General features: G+C 48.0%; 3 protein-coding genes across 6 annotated transcripts; 1 reads left to right on the top strand and 2 right to left on the bottom strand.

The window, feature by feature from the left end:
- Nucleotides 1-5: 5 nt before the first annotated feature.
- LOC117586242 (developmentally-regulated GTP-binding protein 2) lies at nucleotides 6-1,574 on the bottom strand. Its single transcript, XM_034276180.1, has 4 exons — nucleotides 1,405-1,574; nucleotides 1,064-1,264; nucleotides 329-993; nucleotides 6-262 (listed from the first exon to the last, which is right to left on the bottom strand). Exons 1-4 carry the CDS (start codon nucleotides 1,466-1,468, stop codon nucleotides 101-103), a joined length of 1,092 nt encoding a protein of 363 aa, XP_034132071.1. The 5' UTR covers nucleotides 1,469-1,574; the 3' UTR covers nucleotides 6-100.
- Nucleotides 1,575-1,728: 154 nt separating this feature from the next.
- Nucleotides 1,729-6,899, bottom strand: LOC117586183. The gene is made up of 6 exons (XM_034276105.1): nucleotides 6,673-6,899; nucleotides 5,429-5,584; nucleotides 4,225-4,911; nucleotides 2,931-4,166; nucleotides 2,268-2,862; nucleotides 1,729-2,210 (listed from the first exon to the last, which is right to left on the bottom strand). Exons 1-6 carry the CDS (start codon nucleotides 6,721-6,723, stop codon nucleotides 1,960-1,962), a joined length of 2,976 nt encoding a protein of 991 aa, XP_034131996.1. The 5' UTR covers nucleotides 6,724-6,899; the 3' UTR covers nucleotides 1,729-1,959.
- On the top strand, nucleotides 5,638-12,758 carry LOC117586185 (glycine receptor subunit alpha-4). Of its 4 annotated transcripts, none has more exons than XM_034276109.1 (5): nucleotides 5,638-5,938; nucleotides 10,669-10,766; nucleotides 10,836-11,290; nucleotides 11,351-11,997; nucleotides 12,056-12,758. In XM_034276109.1, the coding sequence occupies exons 2-5, from the start codon at nucleotides 10,696-10,698 to the stop codon at nucleotides 12,335-12,337; spliced, it is 1,455 nt and encodes a 484-aa protein (XP_034132000.1). In that variant the 5' UTR covers nucleotides 5,638-5,938; nucleotides 10,669-10,695; the 3' UTR covers nucleotides 12,338-12,758. The 4 variants fall into 4 exon arrangements, with proteins under 4 accessions (XP_034132000.1, XP_034131998.1, XP_034131999.1 ...); XM_034276107.1 differs by lacking the exon at nucleotides 5,638-5,938 and adding an exon at nucleotides 9,182-9,540; XM_034276108.1 differs by lacking the exon at nucleotides 5,638-5,938 and having other exon boundaries at nucleotides 10,558-10,766.
- The last annotated feature ends 1,611 nt before the right edge of the window (nucleotides 12,759-14,369 follow it).

Raw genomic sequence — 14,369 nt, 5'->3', positions numbered from 1 at the left:
GAGGCTTTAAATATAGAATAGAATATATTTCATTTCCAACCGGGCCAGAGACAAAGATCAACAATCTGGTTACACCAAAACGAGTCGAAAGCGGATCCCCCTACTTCTTGACCACCTGTATGACATCCTCGTCGCCCATCACATGGGCAATGCCCACGCGCTGCGGTGAGTACTTGGTAGATGTGCCCCAGACCAGGGCATACTTGAACTGCGCGGCCAGCGTTCGATGAATGGCATGGCAGACATGCTCCACACTGACGCCCTGCAGGAGGATGAGGAGGAGAAGTGAGCATTAGCTACGGACTATAACAGAGTTTTCTAGACTGACCTTTCTCAAAATCAGACCATCGTCAAAGTCTGGCGGTGCGCCGGGCTTCTTGGTGTATACCCTGATCAGTTGTAGGGCCTCCCAGAGAGCCTCCAGCATGTAGTCGAGGTTCAGTTTCATGTTGCAGCTCACGACAATGGAGTTGGGCTGGCGGGCCAGGCGATCCACCTCCTCGATGGAGATCTGATCGATTTTGTTGTACACATAAAGGCAAGGCAGATAGACACGATTGGCGGTGACCACATCGATGAACTCGTCCTCGGTGCAATCCTCCCGGAACAGCACTTCGGCGTTGAAGATCTTGAAGGAGTGTAGGATCATCTGGACCATTTTCTCGCTGCATCGCGTCAGGGTGCAGGTCGAATTGAAGCTCAGGCCGCCGCCCTTTTTCTGTTTAAAGTAAATGTTGGGCTTGCGCTTGTTCAGCCTAATGCCCACGGACTCCAGCTCCCGCTCGAGCAGCTCCCTGTGCACATTCGGCTTGGTGGCATCCAACATCATTAGCACCAGATCGGCCGTGCGTGCCACGGCAATCACCTGACGACCACGACCCTTGCCCTGTGCGGCACCCTCAATGATACCGGGCAAATCGAGCAATTGGATATTGGCGCCCTGGTACTCGATCACGCCGGGAATGCACGTAAGCGTGGTGAACTCGTAGTTGGCTGGGGGGTGGAAAGAAATCAAGAATGAAAGTGGTTTGGGGGGAACTTGATAGGGAAGAGCTGTACGTACCCGCCTCCGACTCTGTCTTGGTCAGTGTGGACAACATTGTGGACTTGCCCACAGAGGGAAAACCAATAAGCGCCACTCTGGCATCTCCGCTTTTGAGCACATCGAAACCCTCACCCTTTTCGCCCTTCTTCGTGGGCTCCAGCAGCTGGGAGCGATATTTGGCTAACTTCGCCTTCAGCAGACCCAAATGGTACTCGGTGGCTGCAACAAGACGCACAAGCAAAACAAAGAAAATAAAGTGAAATCCTAACCTAAATTCCAATGCGGCGGCAGCAGAGTCTGGCCTGGTCTGGTCTGTTGGGGGGGGGTGTTGGTTGCCGGCCTTCGCGTCTCTCACTTACCCTTGTTCTTTTGTGTGCGTGCAATCTCACGTTCGATCTCAGCAATCTTCTCTAGGATGCCCATAATGATGTTTGTGTCTGTGGGCCGGGCATTCAATTAACAAAAACACAAATTTCGCGTTTTATTATTTTAGCCAGCAGAGCGGGCTCCCAGGGATGCAGCGTGGTAGGAACGGGTGCGTGTGCAGCCCTCGTGGAACAGCTGTTCCATGGCTGCACATCTGGCAACTCTGTGAGTTATCGGACTATCTATCTATCGGCGCACTTTGAAATTGGATTAATTTTATTTGTTTTGTTTAAAAAAACACATAAAATATACACAAATACACATGTAAATACTGTTTTACCGTTACAAGAAACCCCACACAACACGCAAATTACGATAAATTACAATAGTGACATCGAGACAAAGTGAGAGAGAGTTACAGAGAAAGAGTTTAGTGGAAGGGAGACGCTTAGCAGCATTGCAGGCGGCGGCCAAAAAAACCAAAACCGCAGTTGCTGCTACTGCGTGGCTGCCCCTCCTGTTGTGCCACCCATTTTGGGTTTTAGCGTTTAGCGATTAGCATAGTAACCGTGTCCATGGTTGCCCATAAACTCTGTCCAATGTTGTGCGTCGAGGGGATCCAGCTCGGAGCACACTTCGCCTGGCTGCAGCGATCGGCAGGTGCAGGTGATCCCAATGCGCGTCACAATCAGCTGCGACTCGAACTTGGGCAGCGCGGGCTCCGAGTCCACCAGCCGCTCGCTGAGGCACTGCTTCAGGAACTGTTTGCGTAAAACGCGCAAATTATCGATGGTATAGCCTGCAAAAGGGTAATGAAAATGGATCAATCTCTCCAATTGCATTCTTCTGCTCTTACTCTTGTAGGCGCTGATCTTCTCCTCCACACAGCTGAGATCCTGTGGGGAGAACAGAGGAGGATAGGCCTCCGATTCGCGTATGTTGAGCACAAAGGCAAAATCCAGCGAGGAGCTGGCATTCCCCAGGGCCTTGAGCAGCACCCCAGTGGAGGAAATGGATGCCAAATACCAATCCTCTCCTGCACCTGCACCTGCGTCCTCGCCTGCCGCTGTGGTCGCACGCGAGGAGGTCTCCTCGCGACGCTGACGCTTGCGTCGCCGACGGCTCTTCTGTGAGGCCTCCAATGCTGCCGCCTCCACCGCCTGCTCCCTGGCCTCGTTGTCCAGCTCCAGATCCCACAGGCTGAGCGGAGACTGGGCAGACAGTGGCACACTGGTGGTGCTAGTGGTGCTGCTGCTTGTGGTCGTGCTGTCGAGGCTGCCGCTGCGCACGTCCCGATTGCTGCCGCTAGGATATTTGCTGCGCAAATGGATGGGCCGCTCGTTCTCAATCAGCTGAGGCACTTCGTCGTTGTAGACCATCTCGTACTCCTCCGGCACGCGCATTGGACTGGAGCCATCTGGCGGCAGTGGCGGCACCTGCTCGTAGTCCTTCTGGCGTGATGAGTGGGAATCAAATCAATGGAAATCGAACTTCAATCATCGAAACAGCGAAAACTTACAAACTCCTTGGGATAGACACTGCCACCGAATGGCGGAATCTCGTTGGGGAGGAGCTCCTGCAGCTGCTGCTCCATCAGTGGGTTGTGCTTGTGATGCTTCCGCTTCACCGCCTGCTCCGCCTCGGCCACCTGGCGCAGCAGCTGCTCCCGATTGGCCAGCAACTTCTTAAGCAGCTTTGGGTGCTTAAGCGGCGACTGCTTGCCGGCTGGAGCCGGCCGCTGTGTGCGATTCAGCTGCACCTCCAGGTCGTCAGTGCTGAAGAGCACCGCCCCCGGTGGCTCAATGTGCCTGGCAATCGCGTAGAGCTTCAGCACCGTCGATTCGTTGTAGCGCAGGCGACAGGTGTCCGCCCGGGCCTGCAGAATGATGTCGCTGTCCGGCACAAACTCGTAGGCATCCCGGGCATTGGGTTTGTTGCGGCACTGGATCTGCCAGTGCAGGAAAAAGTCACCACCGAAGCTCTGCGATATGGAGACGCCTCCCAGGAGACTATTGGCACCGCCCGCATCCGTCATCATGGCATTGAGCAGCGGCTGCCCCGTGCGTCCGTCCAGTATGGTCGTCTGCGAGTAGTAGTAGACGGGAAAGCCCGGTCCGGAGTTGTACTTGACCATGAAATCGGTGACATTATCGTGGTTAAAGTGCCCAGGCACGATGGCGCTCACGCACTCGCTGGCCGGGAAGGTGTAGTTCCACATGACGCTGTAGTTGGCCCCGTCGAAGGCGTAGACGGTGCTGTTGAAGGCGGCCACCACCACATCGGACACGCCATCCCCATTGAGATCGGTGAGCACGGCTGGGACCATCAGACCCGATCCTGGCTGCTGGTAGAGTGGAGTGAAATGCTTCTCGCTCGTGTGCGCCATCAGCGAGTGCAGCCGCAGAGAGTAGACACCGCCGGGGGTGTTCTGGCCACCCGTGAGGATGAGCAGCACTTCGGTGCCGTCCGGCTGGGTGAGCAATTGGATGGGCACAAACATCTCCTCGCGATAGGGCGTCGGTATGCTGCGGATCACCTTTCCCGTCTTGCCCGAAATCAGCTTGATGTGGCCCGCCTTGGACTCTTCGCGCTCCTCCAGATGGGCGGCAATCAGCTCTGGCACAGCATCGCCATCGAGGTCACGCAGCACATTGATCGTATACAGATCCATGACGATGGGGGAGTTGGTCTCCACCTCCAGCTCACGAAAGTGCCAGATGACAGCGCCTGTGCGTCCATTGATGGCATAAATCATCTGTAAAATGAGGATTTCTGGTAAGGATTCAGGGTTTATAGGCTTGAATAATGCTCACCCCAAGTCTTCCAGCTGCCACACAGTCCAGGCCGCCATCCCCGTCCACATCGGCGCTGCAGTGCAGCGAGAAGACATTCGCGACGCTCCAGGACTGCCACAGGATGGTGCCGTCCCTGCCGTTGAGAGCCACCACACCGCCTTCGCAGGGGACTTCGTCCTCGCCCTGCGAGGACTTGCAGCGTGGCAGTGGAATGCCCTCGTAGTGGATGTTGTCGTCCACGCCATAGCCAAAAATCACATCCTGCACGCCATCCCCATTCAGATCCGCAGCTCGCAGCGGACTCTCGCTGTTCATGCGGGCCAGGCTGCGTGTCCAGCGCTTCTGTACACTGATCTGAGTGCAGGGCACAAACTCGCTGCCCAAACTGCTGCCATAACCAATGCTGGAGGCAGCTGCAACGGCGGAGTAGCCGCCTAGCTGGCTGGGATCGTCGCGCCACCAGTGTCGGATCCGCTGCAGCGGCAGTGGGAAGAGCGTGAGCATGAGCGCGGCCAGGCTGAGCAACGCACAGATTACGGTGATGGCAGCCAGCGCATAGCAGAAGGGCTCACAGCAGCGTCCGCAGCGTCGTCGCTTGTGCAGCTTCATGATGGGCGCAGAGGAACCCGAGCCGGAAATGGAACCCGAACTGTGCTTGCGTCGCGGAGCCATCAGTGGACGCTTCAGGCCTTGCTCCTCGCTGCGCTGTGGGAGCGAAACAAAGGAGGTAAACATACACTGCCGCTCAGTTTAATAGAAACAGCATTTGGTACTTTGTACTCTTTAATTCTGCAAGAATTTACAGCCGCGAAGGCGGCTCTATGCTCCGTCTTGCGTTCAGGATGAAGTCTTTGTTTGTGTTGAAGTTCGAGTGGTTTTAGATGCTTAGAAGCTTAGCTAACGTAATTAACTGCTGCTAATATGTTTTGTATGCCGCCGCCTGGTGGTTTCTTGGGGTTTTTATTAACTTTATATTATCATCAACCTTTCGCCTTTCGAGTGTGACTATTGACTCTTTTTTTTTCCTTACCTATTCTGATGAATTTTCGCTATACTTAAGCTCAACAGTAGAGCTCCTGCCGCTTATATTTGTGTTATTTGTTTGTAAGAAAGTTTTAGCATCCGCAAACTAATATTAAAGATTCTGTTGCTTTTCCTATTCAAGTGAGCGGCAGTGTATGTTCCCCTCTGCAGTGCCAAGTCCTATGCGATGCACACTCACCTTGGCCGAGCGCGCATCCTTGATGAACACCTCATCGTCCACATCGTCGCTGATGTCTTCGTCGATGGAAGAGTCCCGTATGGCAATGCGCTTCGAGGGCACATATGGTCGCAGTTTGATCATCTTGTGGATCGCTTTGGAAGAGCCGCGCTGCGCCTGCAAGTATGCAGACAGTCGAGTCGATGGAGGATTTTTTGCTGTTCCGCTTTTAATGCATTTTGTGTGAATAATCCTGTTTTTGCGGAAACGGCAGCAGCAGCAGCATGAAAAACTGCAGTTTGTGTGCGCGCGTCCTGCGTGTCGGGTATAAATCGATAGACGAGACGTCACCAGCTTCGAGTTTTAGGGCTCAGCTGGTTTTTTGGATGGGACACGGCGCAGGCGCATCAAGCAACCCACTCGCTCACTTCCACACCCACCCACCACCCATTGGCATGCACGCACACACCACACACACTCCCACGCTGATAAGAGAGCGGAACTGCAGAGGCAGGACATGTTGCGGAGCAGGTAAGGCAGTAAAACTATCAAGGGAATTACTTTTTTGTGCGCATTGTCGATCTCTAAAGACATTTTGTAACAATATTTATGTAATCATCCCTGCTAAATGGATTACTTATCCTCATGGATGCCCCACCTTTCATTCGTTTGTGACTTGGAACCGCACACGTGTTGGCCAACGGCTACAGGTTTTGTTTGTCAACATTGCTGACATCGCCCACCTGGACGATGCGCGCCCTCCGCTCTCTCGAGAGAGCCAGAGCCTCCCTAGCTCGCACCCTCTATTGGCAACTGTTGCTTGGTTAGGGACTCCCCACCATCCAACCCCGTTGGCAACTCCCTTATTAACATTGTCAATGCGGTTCAATGTCCTCCGCTGTGGGGCCTTTTCATGAATGAAGTCGAGGGTGGAACAGACAGGGAGTTGGAGAGAGAAGACAGAGAGAGTCCCAAACAGAGTGAGAGCGAGAGTGGGGGGGGGGGGAGTGGGTGTGTTGGTTTCCCATTCAGACAAACTTCCGCATATTTGGGGGGCTAAATGTGGGTCACAGGCTTCTCTGTGGGGCACTGCATGTGTGTGTGTTTGATTATTAATTTTTAATGTCATTTTGTCTGCGTTTCTATGGCCAGGAAGTGGCGATGAAAGCGAGAGATTGGAATGGTAAAGGAGCAAACAAGAAGTTGACGATCGATAAAACTACTTATCGATTCAGGAAGATATCGATTTGTTTGGTCGAAATTACCTCTGCCATGATTAGAAGCACACAATCATCCTCCTTGCCATACTTTGCCATCTTTCAATGTGCGATCTTGAGTGGCCACTAGCTTGAGTGGAGTTGAATCAGGCCGTGCCAGTGCCTTTTTGTCTTATTTCTTCTTAATAATTTACACGACCTTGCCGCAATTGACGTCATATACACCACAATATACAAGTATTACAAAATACATTTACATTTTCCCAGGCAACTGCAAAATCTATTTTCTATTTCTTCAAGTATTTTTTGATTTTTTTTTTGGTTTTTTTTTCATAATTTATTTCACAAATTTCTATGTTCTATGACGTAGCGCGCGTAGCTTGTTAAAAGCCAGAAAGCCAAGTGAAAAAAAGAAGAAATTTCGCTCTCTTTTCAAATTGAAAGTGCGGCCAAAACCTTTTGCGAATTTCGCACCGCTGCAGCGGTGGCTATGGCTGCTGCTGCTGCCCTCAGCAGAAACTTAAGAGCACCACTTAGTGGTGCAGCAGCAGTTGTGGCAGGATGCAGCAGAATGCCGGGGCAACGTCTCTGTGAAAAGCGTGCACGAGCACTCAGGTCGGTGCGGGTCCAAGCTCGACTGCATTCGAATAAACTATAGAAAAATCTGCGGCTTTTTATAGCCATCCCCCCAGCCATCCATCTATAGAGAAAGGGGGGCTTAAGTGTGTTATTATCGCATCAGAGATAATTTAATAACGACGAGTCCTTCTTCTTGCCGACGCCTGTGTCGGAGGCCAGCAACAGAAAGGATTTTGATGTGTAGCTGGTGCCGTTTGAAGAGTGTTGCGCCAAGGCGTTGAGTGGCAGGCCAGGCGGCAGGCTGGATAGCTGTAGCTGTATAGAAAACATAGAGGAGAAGCTCCTCCGGCCCCACATCACACATGTCTCTAGTGGGGTGACAACTGCTTCAAGGTTAGGACAGGCAGGCATCCTCCCATTCCACCCCCCAACAGGTATTTCCAGGCTGAAGATTATCTATTTATCTGCATATATTTACATTTGGTTATAAATAAAAGGAAAAAATGTAAGAAAACCATAAGAAATGGAAGCTGTTTCAATGGATATAAGAAAATATATGCAGTGGAATCCCATTAGGTGTGATACGGATAGAAAGTAGTGAGAATAAACCTATAGATGGGTTGATGGACTGATAAATAGATTTATAATCTCTTACCTGACACCTCTGCATTCCGCATGTATTCCATAATTTATGATGCAAATTAAACGCTTTTAATGTTAACCTTTTTTAATAGATCTTTAAAATGCCCAACAATATATCGGCAATCAAGTGTTCATTTGATATTCTCGTACTTATATATATAGGTATAGTATAACTGTTAAGAGCTTAAAACTCCATGATAAGGGTACATCCCTACTTTCATTGTAAACCTCTCTTCCTATTTTTGCAGCAAAAATCCTATCGGCTTTTCTTCTCCACGCCTTCTCCCCTTGGGCCACTCAACCGAAGCTCTTTTGTCATCTCATTAAACTTGATTTCCCGCTGTCTTTCCCTCTCATTCATGTTTCATTTTTCCTTCTGATTTGTGCATCCGTGTGACGTCAGGCGCTGGGCTGGAGGAGGGTTCATTGGATTACCGTTGGTTCCGTTGCATTCATTACCCACCATGCGGACAGAGGTCCGTCCCAAAGTGTCTGCTCACTTATGCCTCCGTATCCATCCATCCCTGCAACCCTCCACTTCTCCCCCATGGTTCAACTTTTGCTGCGACAAATGGTCCGCTCCTTGGGACCAGCAGCACTTGACAAGTTGCGGAAGGACCTTAACAAGCCTCCCAATTGCTTGGAAAAACTAACAAAAACTAAAGAGCAAAACGTGTGAACGAAATACAAAAAGATTCGAACTAGCCAAGGGGCAAAGGGAGGGAGGAGGTAGCTATCCCCGAATTAAATATTGCATCAAATCGATAGACAAATGTCGCAGCATGATGAAGGTCCTGGCAATGCATCAGGGCGGGATGTGGCAACAATGTCGATGACGACAGAGCACCCCAGAGCAGAGCCACAGATTATGTGGCAAAAGGAGGCAATGCCAAAGCACTCGTGGAAATTATGTTAAGTGACTGAGGCAAGACAAACAGACGACGACGACGAGGCACAAGACGACGACAAGGCAGAAGGATATTTGCCCGTGTCCTATATATATCATAGTAGTAGTAGCAGATACACACACGCAGTAGTCGTAGTCGCAGTCGCATCCATTGTCACATAGGATCTGTGTTTAGTTCCTTGTTTTCTCTCCCGATATTAAAGTCTACACACATTTCCAGGACGGCTTTCACTTTTGTTTTGCCCGACCAAACCGCAGTCTGAAAGACAGAACGAACCCCGAACCCGTACCCGTACCCGTACCCGAGAACCCTATCCCTCCCCCCGAGCACACACAGACACCAGCCCATCCATCGTCAAGCATCCAGCCTGACATCCTTCGGCTGGTTCGGGTTACCCGTGCAACGTTTTAAATTCAAATCGGAGGCGCCTCCAACTGTCAGTTGCCAGCGACAGTTCGAACTGTAAAGACGTTCAGATCGGAAAGAAACTAAAATAGAAAGAGAACGGGAAATCTACCCAACAAAATCTTAAAGTTCTAAGAAATTAAATAAATAATATTTTCCATATTTATTAGTGCTAAAATTGTAATTTCGCAAGTGTTCAATTAATGGAAAAAGTTCGAGTTTCAAATGAATCCATGAGATTGTCGAGCTGATGGTTATGCAATCGCTCGGCAGATTCGAAAGATTCTAGAAATCGAACAAAATTTAAGTGCTTCAGAAACGAGGAGCTGCTGAGGAGGTGATACAAAATCTATCCCAGCTCTAGTCTCTGTCTATTGATTGTGTAAGAACACTTTGATCAAAGTTGAACTACAAGAGAACCATCTGCTTAACAGCAAATCTCTTCTGTAATATTTAAATTTAAGTTCTGAGTTTGATTAATTTTTGATTTAATTTTAAAAGTCTTAGTTTCTGGCATTAGAAATGTCTAAAAATAAAATTAAACGGCACAAGAAGAAGTTCTCAGCGCTTTCCTTAAGTGTTTATTTTTCATAATTGTATAATATACACTTTTGCCTTTAATATCAGAGAGTCAAAAAACATTTTAGTTCATTAAAATAATCTCCTAGCTAATAAGAGAAATGACATTCAATCTCGTTAAACTTCAAATTGGTTTCCCAATTTCCAATATTTCAATACTTATTCCGTGAAGTGTTTTCTTCTCTTAATATTCTTCTACTTTAGTAAAAAAGCGCAACTCTCCATGAAGAAAATAGTCACAAAATATCAAAATGTGTTGGGAAAATCTATTGAAATCTGAAAATAATCTAATTTACGATTCTTTAAGTTGTCCCCAATTTCCCGCAATAAAAAAACTACAAGACAAACCCCTTCCTAAAGCCGAAGTACGAATTCTACCTCCGACAATTGTCCTTGTCTAATGGGGGGCTGCTGCTGCATTGGCGGTGATTCCTCTTTCATTGCTTCCCGCTTGTGCTCTCTCCTCCGCACCGCATCATCGTCGTGGCGCACAAAAAGGCGCATGGGGCCACTTAAGGAGCGGCGGCAGTACACATACCCGTACCCGTGGCCCCTTCTTCTACCCCTGGTTAGCCTTCGAGTGGCTTTAATTGTGAATTAAGACGTGTATTGTGCGGCAGGAGAGCGACACAGAAGGGGGAGACAGGTATCGCCTGCCAGGGTTGTCATCCAGCGCAGCCAATGCCGAGGACGATTTACTTGGTCCTTTGTTATATTTTTATTTACTTGGGCAAGCAGCATAATTGTTGCTACTTTTCACGTGTCAATCGCTCTCGAATCTCTCGAATGTCGATGGTCGACTGTCAAGGACGAGCGAACGGAATCCTTCGTCTTTGATCCTTTGGCGAAGGCGAAGGTCAATGAAATATCCGATTTATGCATCAATATTCGTCTTTTGTCTTTTGTCTTTTGTCACCTACTGCACACACAGGAAGAACCCTGAGGGCGGCTCAGCGAGATGGTGGCACAAATATTCCTGCTGGTAATTTGCTTCATCTGCCTCAAGCAGTATGCCAAAGGGGAATTTCAGTGAGTAAATGGGGTAAATCGGGGACTATATATATTTCCATCTATAATCTAACTGAATCCCATCTACAGACAAAGTTTAGCCATCACAGACATTCTCCCAGAGGACATCAAACGCTACGACAAGATGCGACCACCCAAAAAGGAGGGACAGCCCACGATAGTTTATTTCCATGTGACTGTCATGGGTCTCGACTCTATCGATGAGAACTCCATGACGTATGTGGCGGATGTATTCTTTGCACAAACCTGGAAGGATCATCGCCTGCGTCTGCCCGAGAACATGACCCAAGAGTATCGGCTGCTGGAAGTCGATTGGCTCAAGAACATGTGGCGTCCGGATTCCTTCTTCAAGAATGCCAAGTCGGTCACGTTCCAGACCATGACCATACCCAATCACTACATGTGGCTGTACAAGGACAAGACGATCCTCTACATGGTCAAGCTGACCCTCAAGCTGTCGTGCATCATGAACTTTGCCATCTATCCGCACGACACACAGGAATGCAAGCTGCAAATGGAGAGCTGTAAGTAGGGTAATTCTTGTGCATAAAGCTCTTTACTTTATGGTCTCTTCTCTCCCCCAGTATCCCACACCACAGATGATTTGATCTTCCAATGGGATCCCACGACACCTCTCGTGGTGGATGAGAACATAGAGCTGCCCCAAGTGGCACTCATACGCAATGAGACAGCGGACTGCACGCAGGTCTATTCTACGGGCAACTTCACCTGCCTAGAGGTGGTCTTCACGCTGAAGCGGCGTCTCGTTTACTATGTTTTCAACACCTACATACCCACCTGCATGATTGTGATCATGTCGTGGGTGTCCTTCTGGATTAAGCCAGAGGCTGCACCGGCCAGGGTTACTCTGGGTGTCACCTCCCTCCTCACACTCTCCACGCAGCACGCCAAGTCGCAGTCCTCGCTGCCGCCCGTCTCCTACCTCAAGGCCGTGGATGCCTTCATGTCCGTGTGCACGGTGTTCGTGTTCATGGCCCTCATGGAGTACTGTCTGATCAATATTGTGCTGAGTGACACGCCCATACCCAAGCCCATTGCCTATCCGCCCAAGCCAGTGGCAGGGGAGGGCGGTGCCAAAAAGGATCCCGAGTCGGGTGGTGGCGGAGCTTCCGGTAATGCTGCGGGTAGTAAGCCCACAATGCTGCCTCTTGCCGATGAAAAAATGGAAAAAATTGAAAAGATCTTCGATGAAATGACCAAGAATAAGAGGGTAAATGGTCAGAACCAATTGTTCCATAAAGATTTCTTAGATTCTTTCCGTTCCTTAGATTGTGACCACCACGCGACGCGTGGTACGACCGCCACTGGATGCCGATGGTCCCTGGATACCACGCCAGGAGTCGCGTATCATACTCACGCCTGGCGTTGCTCCAGCGCCACCACCGCCGCCGCCGCCAGTGGAGCCGGAATTGCCCAAGCCCAAGCTGACGCCTGCCCAGGAGCGTCTCAAGCGGGCGATCTACATTGATCGGACTTCGAGGGTGCTCTTCCCGGCGCTCTTTGCCAGCCTCAATGGCATCTATTGGTGTGTGTTCTACGAGTATCTGTAATCTGTGATACTCTCCCTTCCCTCCTTTCTCTCTCTGTACATATGCTCGCTCTTAAACGTTGATTGTTCGCATATATATCGCATATATATCAGTATCCAGTATATATATCTCTGTCTCTTAACTCGTAAGCTTTCAGGCGCACAGAAGCTTTAAGTCGTGAATGAATTTTAAAACATAGACAAATACAAACAAATATTGTTGGAAACACTCTGAATATATTAATATTAATATAAATAATTATTAATTATTATTATAATCGATAAACAAATACGACAATTCCTGCAACAAGCTTAAAGGTTCAGCGATTCCAGATTCCAGTGACGTTGTAGCTGCTGTAGCATTAAGTGCAAAAAACGATCAATTGTAATTAATTAATGTCTCAACAAACAAAATGCTTTTAATTGTAAATAAATAAAGATACAAATTAAACGGAAATTGAGTTTCCGTGGGGGACAGGGAGATCCTATTGCTCTAATTATTCCTTTATTCCTCCCGCCTGTTACTTGAATTTAAAATACATTATTTGAGCTTTTAAGAAAGCTTTCTGTGTGCTTTATTTGCTTTCTATGGAAGGGTAATGACAGCTGGTCAGCTGTTTGGAAAAGCATTTCTTAGCTTAAAGTTTTAGAGGTTTTAAATGTACTCACAACCATGCAATGAACTCCAATGTACTACAATATGTACCTCCCCTTCTAGACACCTTAGTTTTTTTTTATATGCAGACTATTTGCATTTTAATTTTTCCGACATTTTCTCAGCCATTAGGCCTCATCCGTACCATACCCATTCATTTATTAACACTCTTATTCGTTGGACGATTATTTGGGCTGCTTTTTCTTTCCAAAAGGTGTTAACATTTGGACGAACAATGGAACTGGCTCGGGTTTCGTTTTTGTACGGCAATGTGGAGAGCATTTGGAGGGGCGGCTGAGTGGCTTTATGAATACCCAATTAATTATGTTGGTCACACGCTCTACACTTTTACACTTTTTGCCTTTTCACGGTCGTTACTGACGAACGTAGAGCAAAGAGCAGAAAAACAAACAGAGAAAATACATTTACAAAATCCAGCAAATGAGACAAAGATAAGAGGATGAAGGGGAGATTCAAAGATATCGAAACTTCCATCTCCAGCGTCAGTTCCACTATGAATGGTCTCCTTGGGCTCTTCTTCTCCGCAGCCCAAGGATTTCCAATTCATTTTGTTTGGGTTTCTCCTGTGCATCGATTATACGAATATATATATTGTTTTGTCTATAATTTATTTTCGCTTGAATTGATTAGCATTTTAAGTAGGCCAACCCAAGAGCCAAGAGTATTTTGTTTTGGGGAAACCACAGCCCAAATATGATTCACACTCTGTACTCGATCGTTCGACTGCTGCCCGTCTCCACGAGGAGAGGTTGTTGCCAGAGAGAAGGAGGAAAAAACATGCATGGGAAGGTTGTGCAAACCGGGGAATACCTGAGGTTGCGCCTCCTATTCGGTGCTTCGACTTCGAGTGCGAGTATTTTATGTGGGTGTGTGCTCAATGTAAATTTGCTTAGTTCAAAAGAGACGACGGGTTCATAGCGGTGTGTTGTTCAAGGTAGGTTTTGGTTTAATATTTTGGAAAAATAAATGATTTCACGACTGCTTAGAAGATATTTTCGTATCCATTAAGCATCAATGTAGACATCAAAATTGTATCATTTTAATTCTTAGAAATACCCCATAGCTGATGCTAGCCTCTCTGTAGATTTCATACAGATTTAAATCAATTAAAATGTACCAAGAAAATTTTACCCTATATGGAGGTACTTTCAATACCAACTTAATGGACATTTTATCAGAGAATTTATACACATTACTGCCAAAGAAAACTTACCACAAAAAATGGGAGTTCTCTTGATTTTTTAGGGTATCTTTTGGCGTTTTATCGTTTTATCACATGTCTCCGAATTTCCATAAATTTGTAACGAATGCATATGGAAGTCTGCACCTTCTATGGACATAGAATCACTTGGAAAGCTCTCGCAAAAATAACGCTCCT

The sequence above is a fragment of the Drosophila guanche genome, unplaced genomic scaffold (genome assembly GCF_900245975.1).
Source record: "Drosophila guanche unplaced genomic scaffold, DGUA_6, whole genome shotgun sequence".
Classification (NCBI taxonomy): Eukaryota; Metazoa; Arthropoda; class Insecta; order Diptera; family Drosophilidae; genus Drosophila; species Drosophila guanche.
The sequence above is the reverse complement of the archived record's forward strand: the minus strand, read 5'-3'. Positions and strand labels throughout refer to the sequence as shown.

Excerpts from the sequence above, each read along its gene's own strand:
- LOC117586242 (XM_034276180.1), bottom strand. The coding sequence starts at position 1,468 with ATGGGCATCCTAGAGAAGATTGCTGAGATCGAACGTGAGATTGCACGC. Across the intron at positions 1,265-1,404 it reads ACGCACACAAAAGAACAAGG|CCACCGAGTACCATTTGGGT; the intron begins GTAAGTGAGAGA and ends GTCTTGTTGCAG. Across the intron at positions 263-328 it reads ATGGTCTGATTTTGAGAAAG|GGCGTCAGTGTGGAGCATGT; the intron begins GTCAGTCTAGAA and ends ATCCTCCTGCAG.
- LOC117586183 (XM_034276105.1), bottom strand. The coding sequence starts at position 6,723 with ATGGCAAAGTATGGCAAGGAGGATGATTGTGTGCTTCTAATCATGGCA. Across the intron at positions 5,585-6,672 it reads TGCTTCTAATCATGGCAGAG|GCGCAGCGCGGCTCTTCCAA; the intron begins GTAATTTCGACC and ends GCATACTTGCAG. Across the intron at positions 2,211-2,267 it reads GAAGATCAGCGCCTACAAGA|GCTATACCATCGATAATTTG; the intron begins GTAAGAGCAGAA and ends ACCCTTTTGCAG.
- LOC117586185 (XM_034276109.1), top strand. The coding sequence starts at position 10,696 with ATGGTGGCACAAATATTCCTGCTGGTAATTTGCTTCATCTGCCTCAAG. Across the intron at positions 10,767-10,835 it reads TATGCCAAAGGGGAATTTCA|ACAAAGTTTAGCCATCACAG; the intron begins GTGAGTAAATGG and ends TCCCATCTACAG. Across the intron at positions 11,998-12,055 it reads AAATGACCAAGAATAAGAGG|ATTGTGACCACCACGCGACG; the intron begins GTAAATGGTCAG and ends TCCGTTCCTTAG.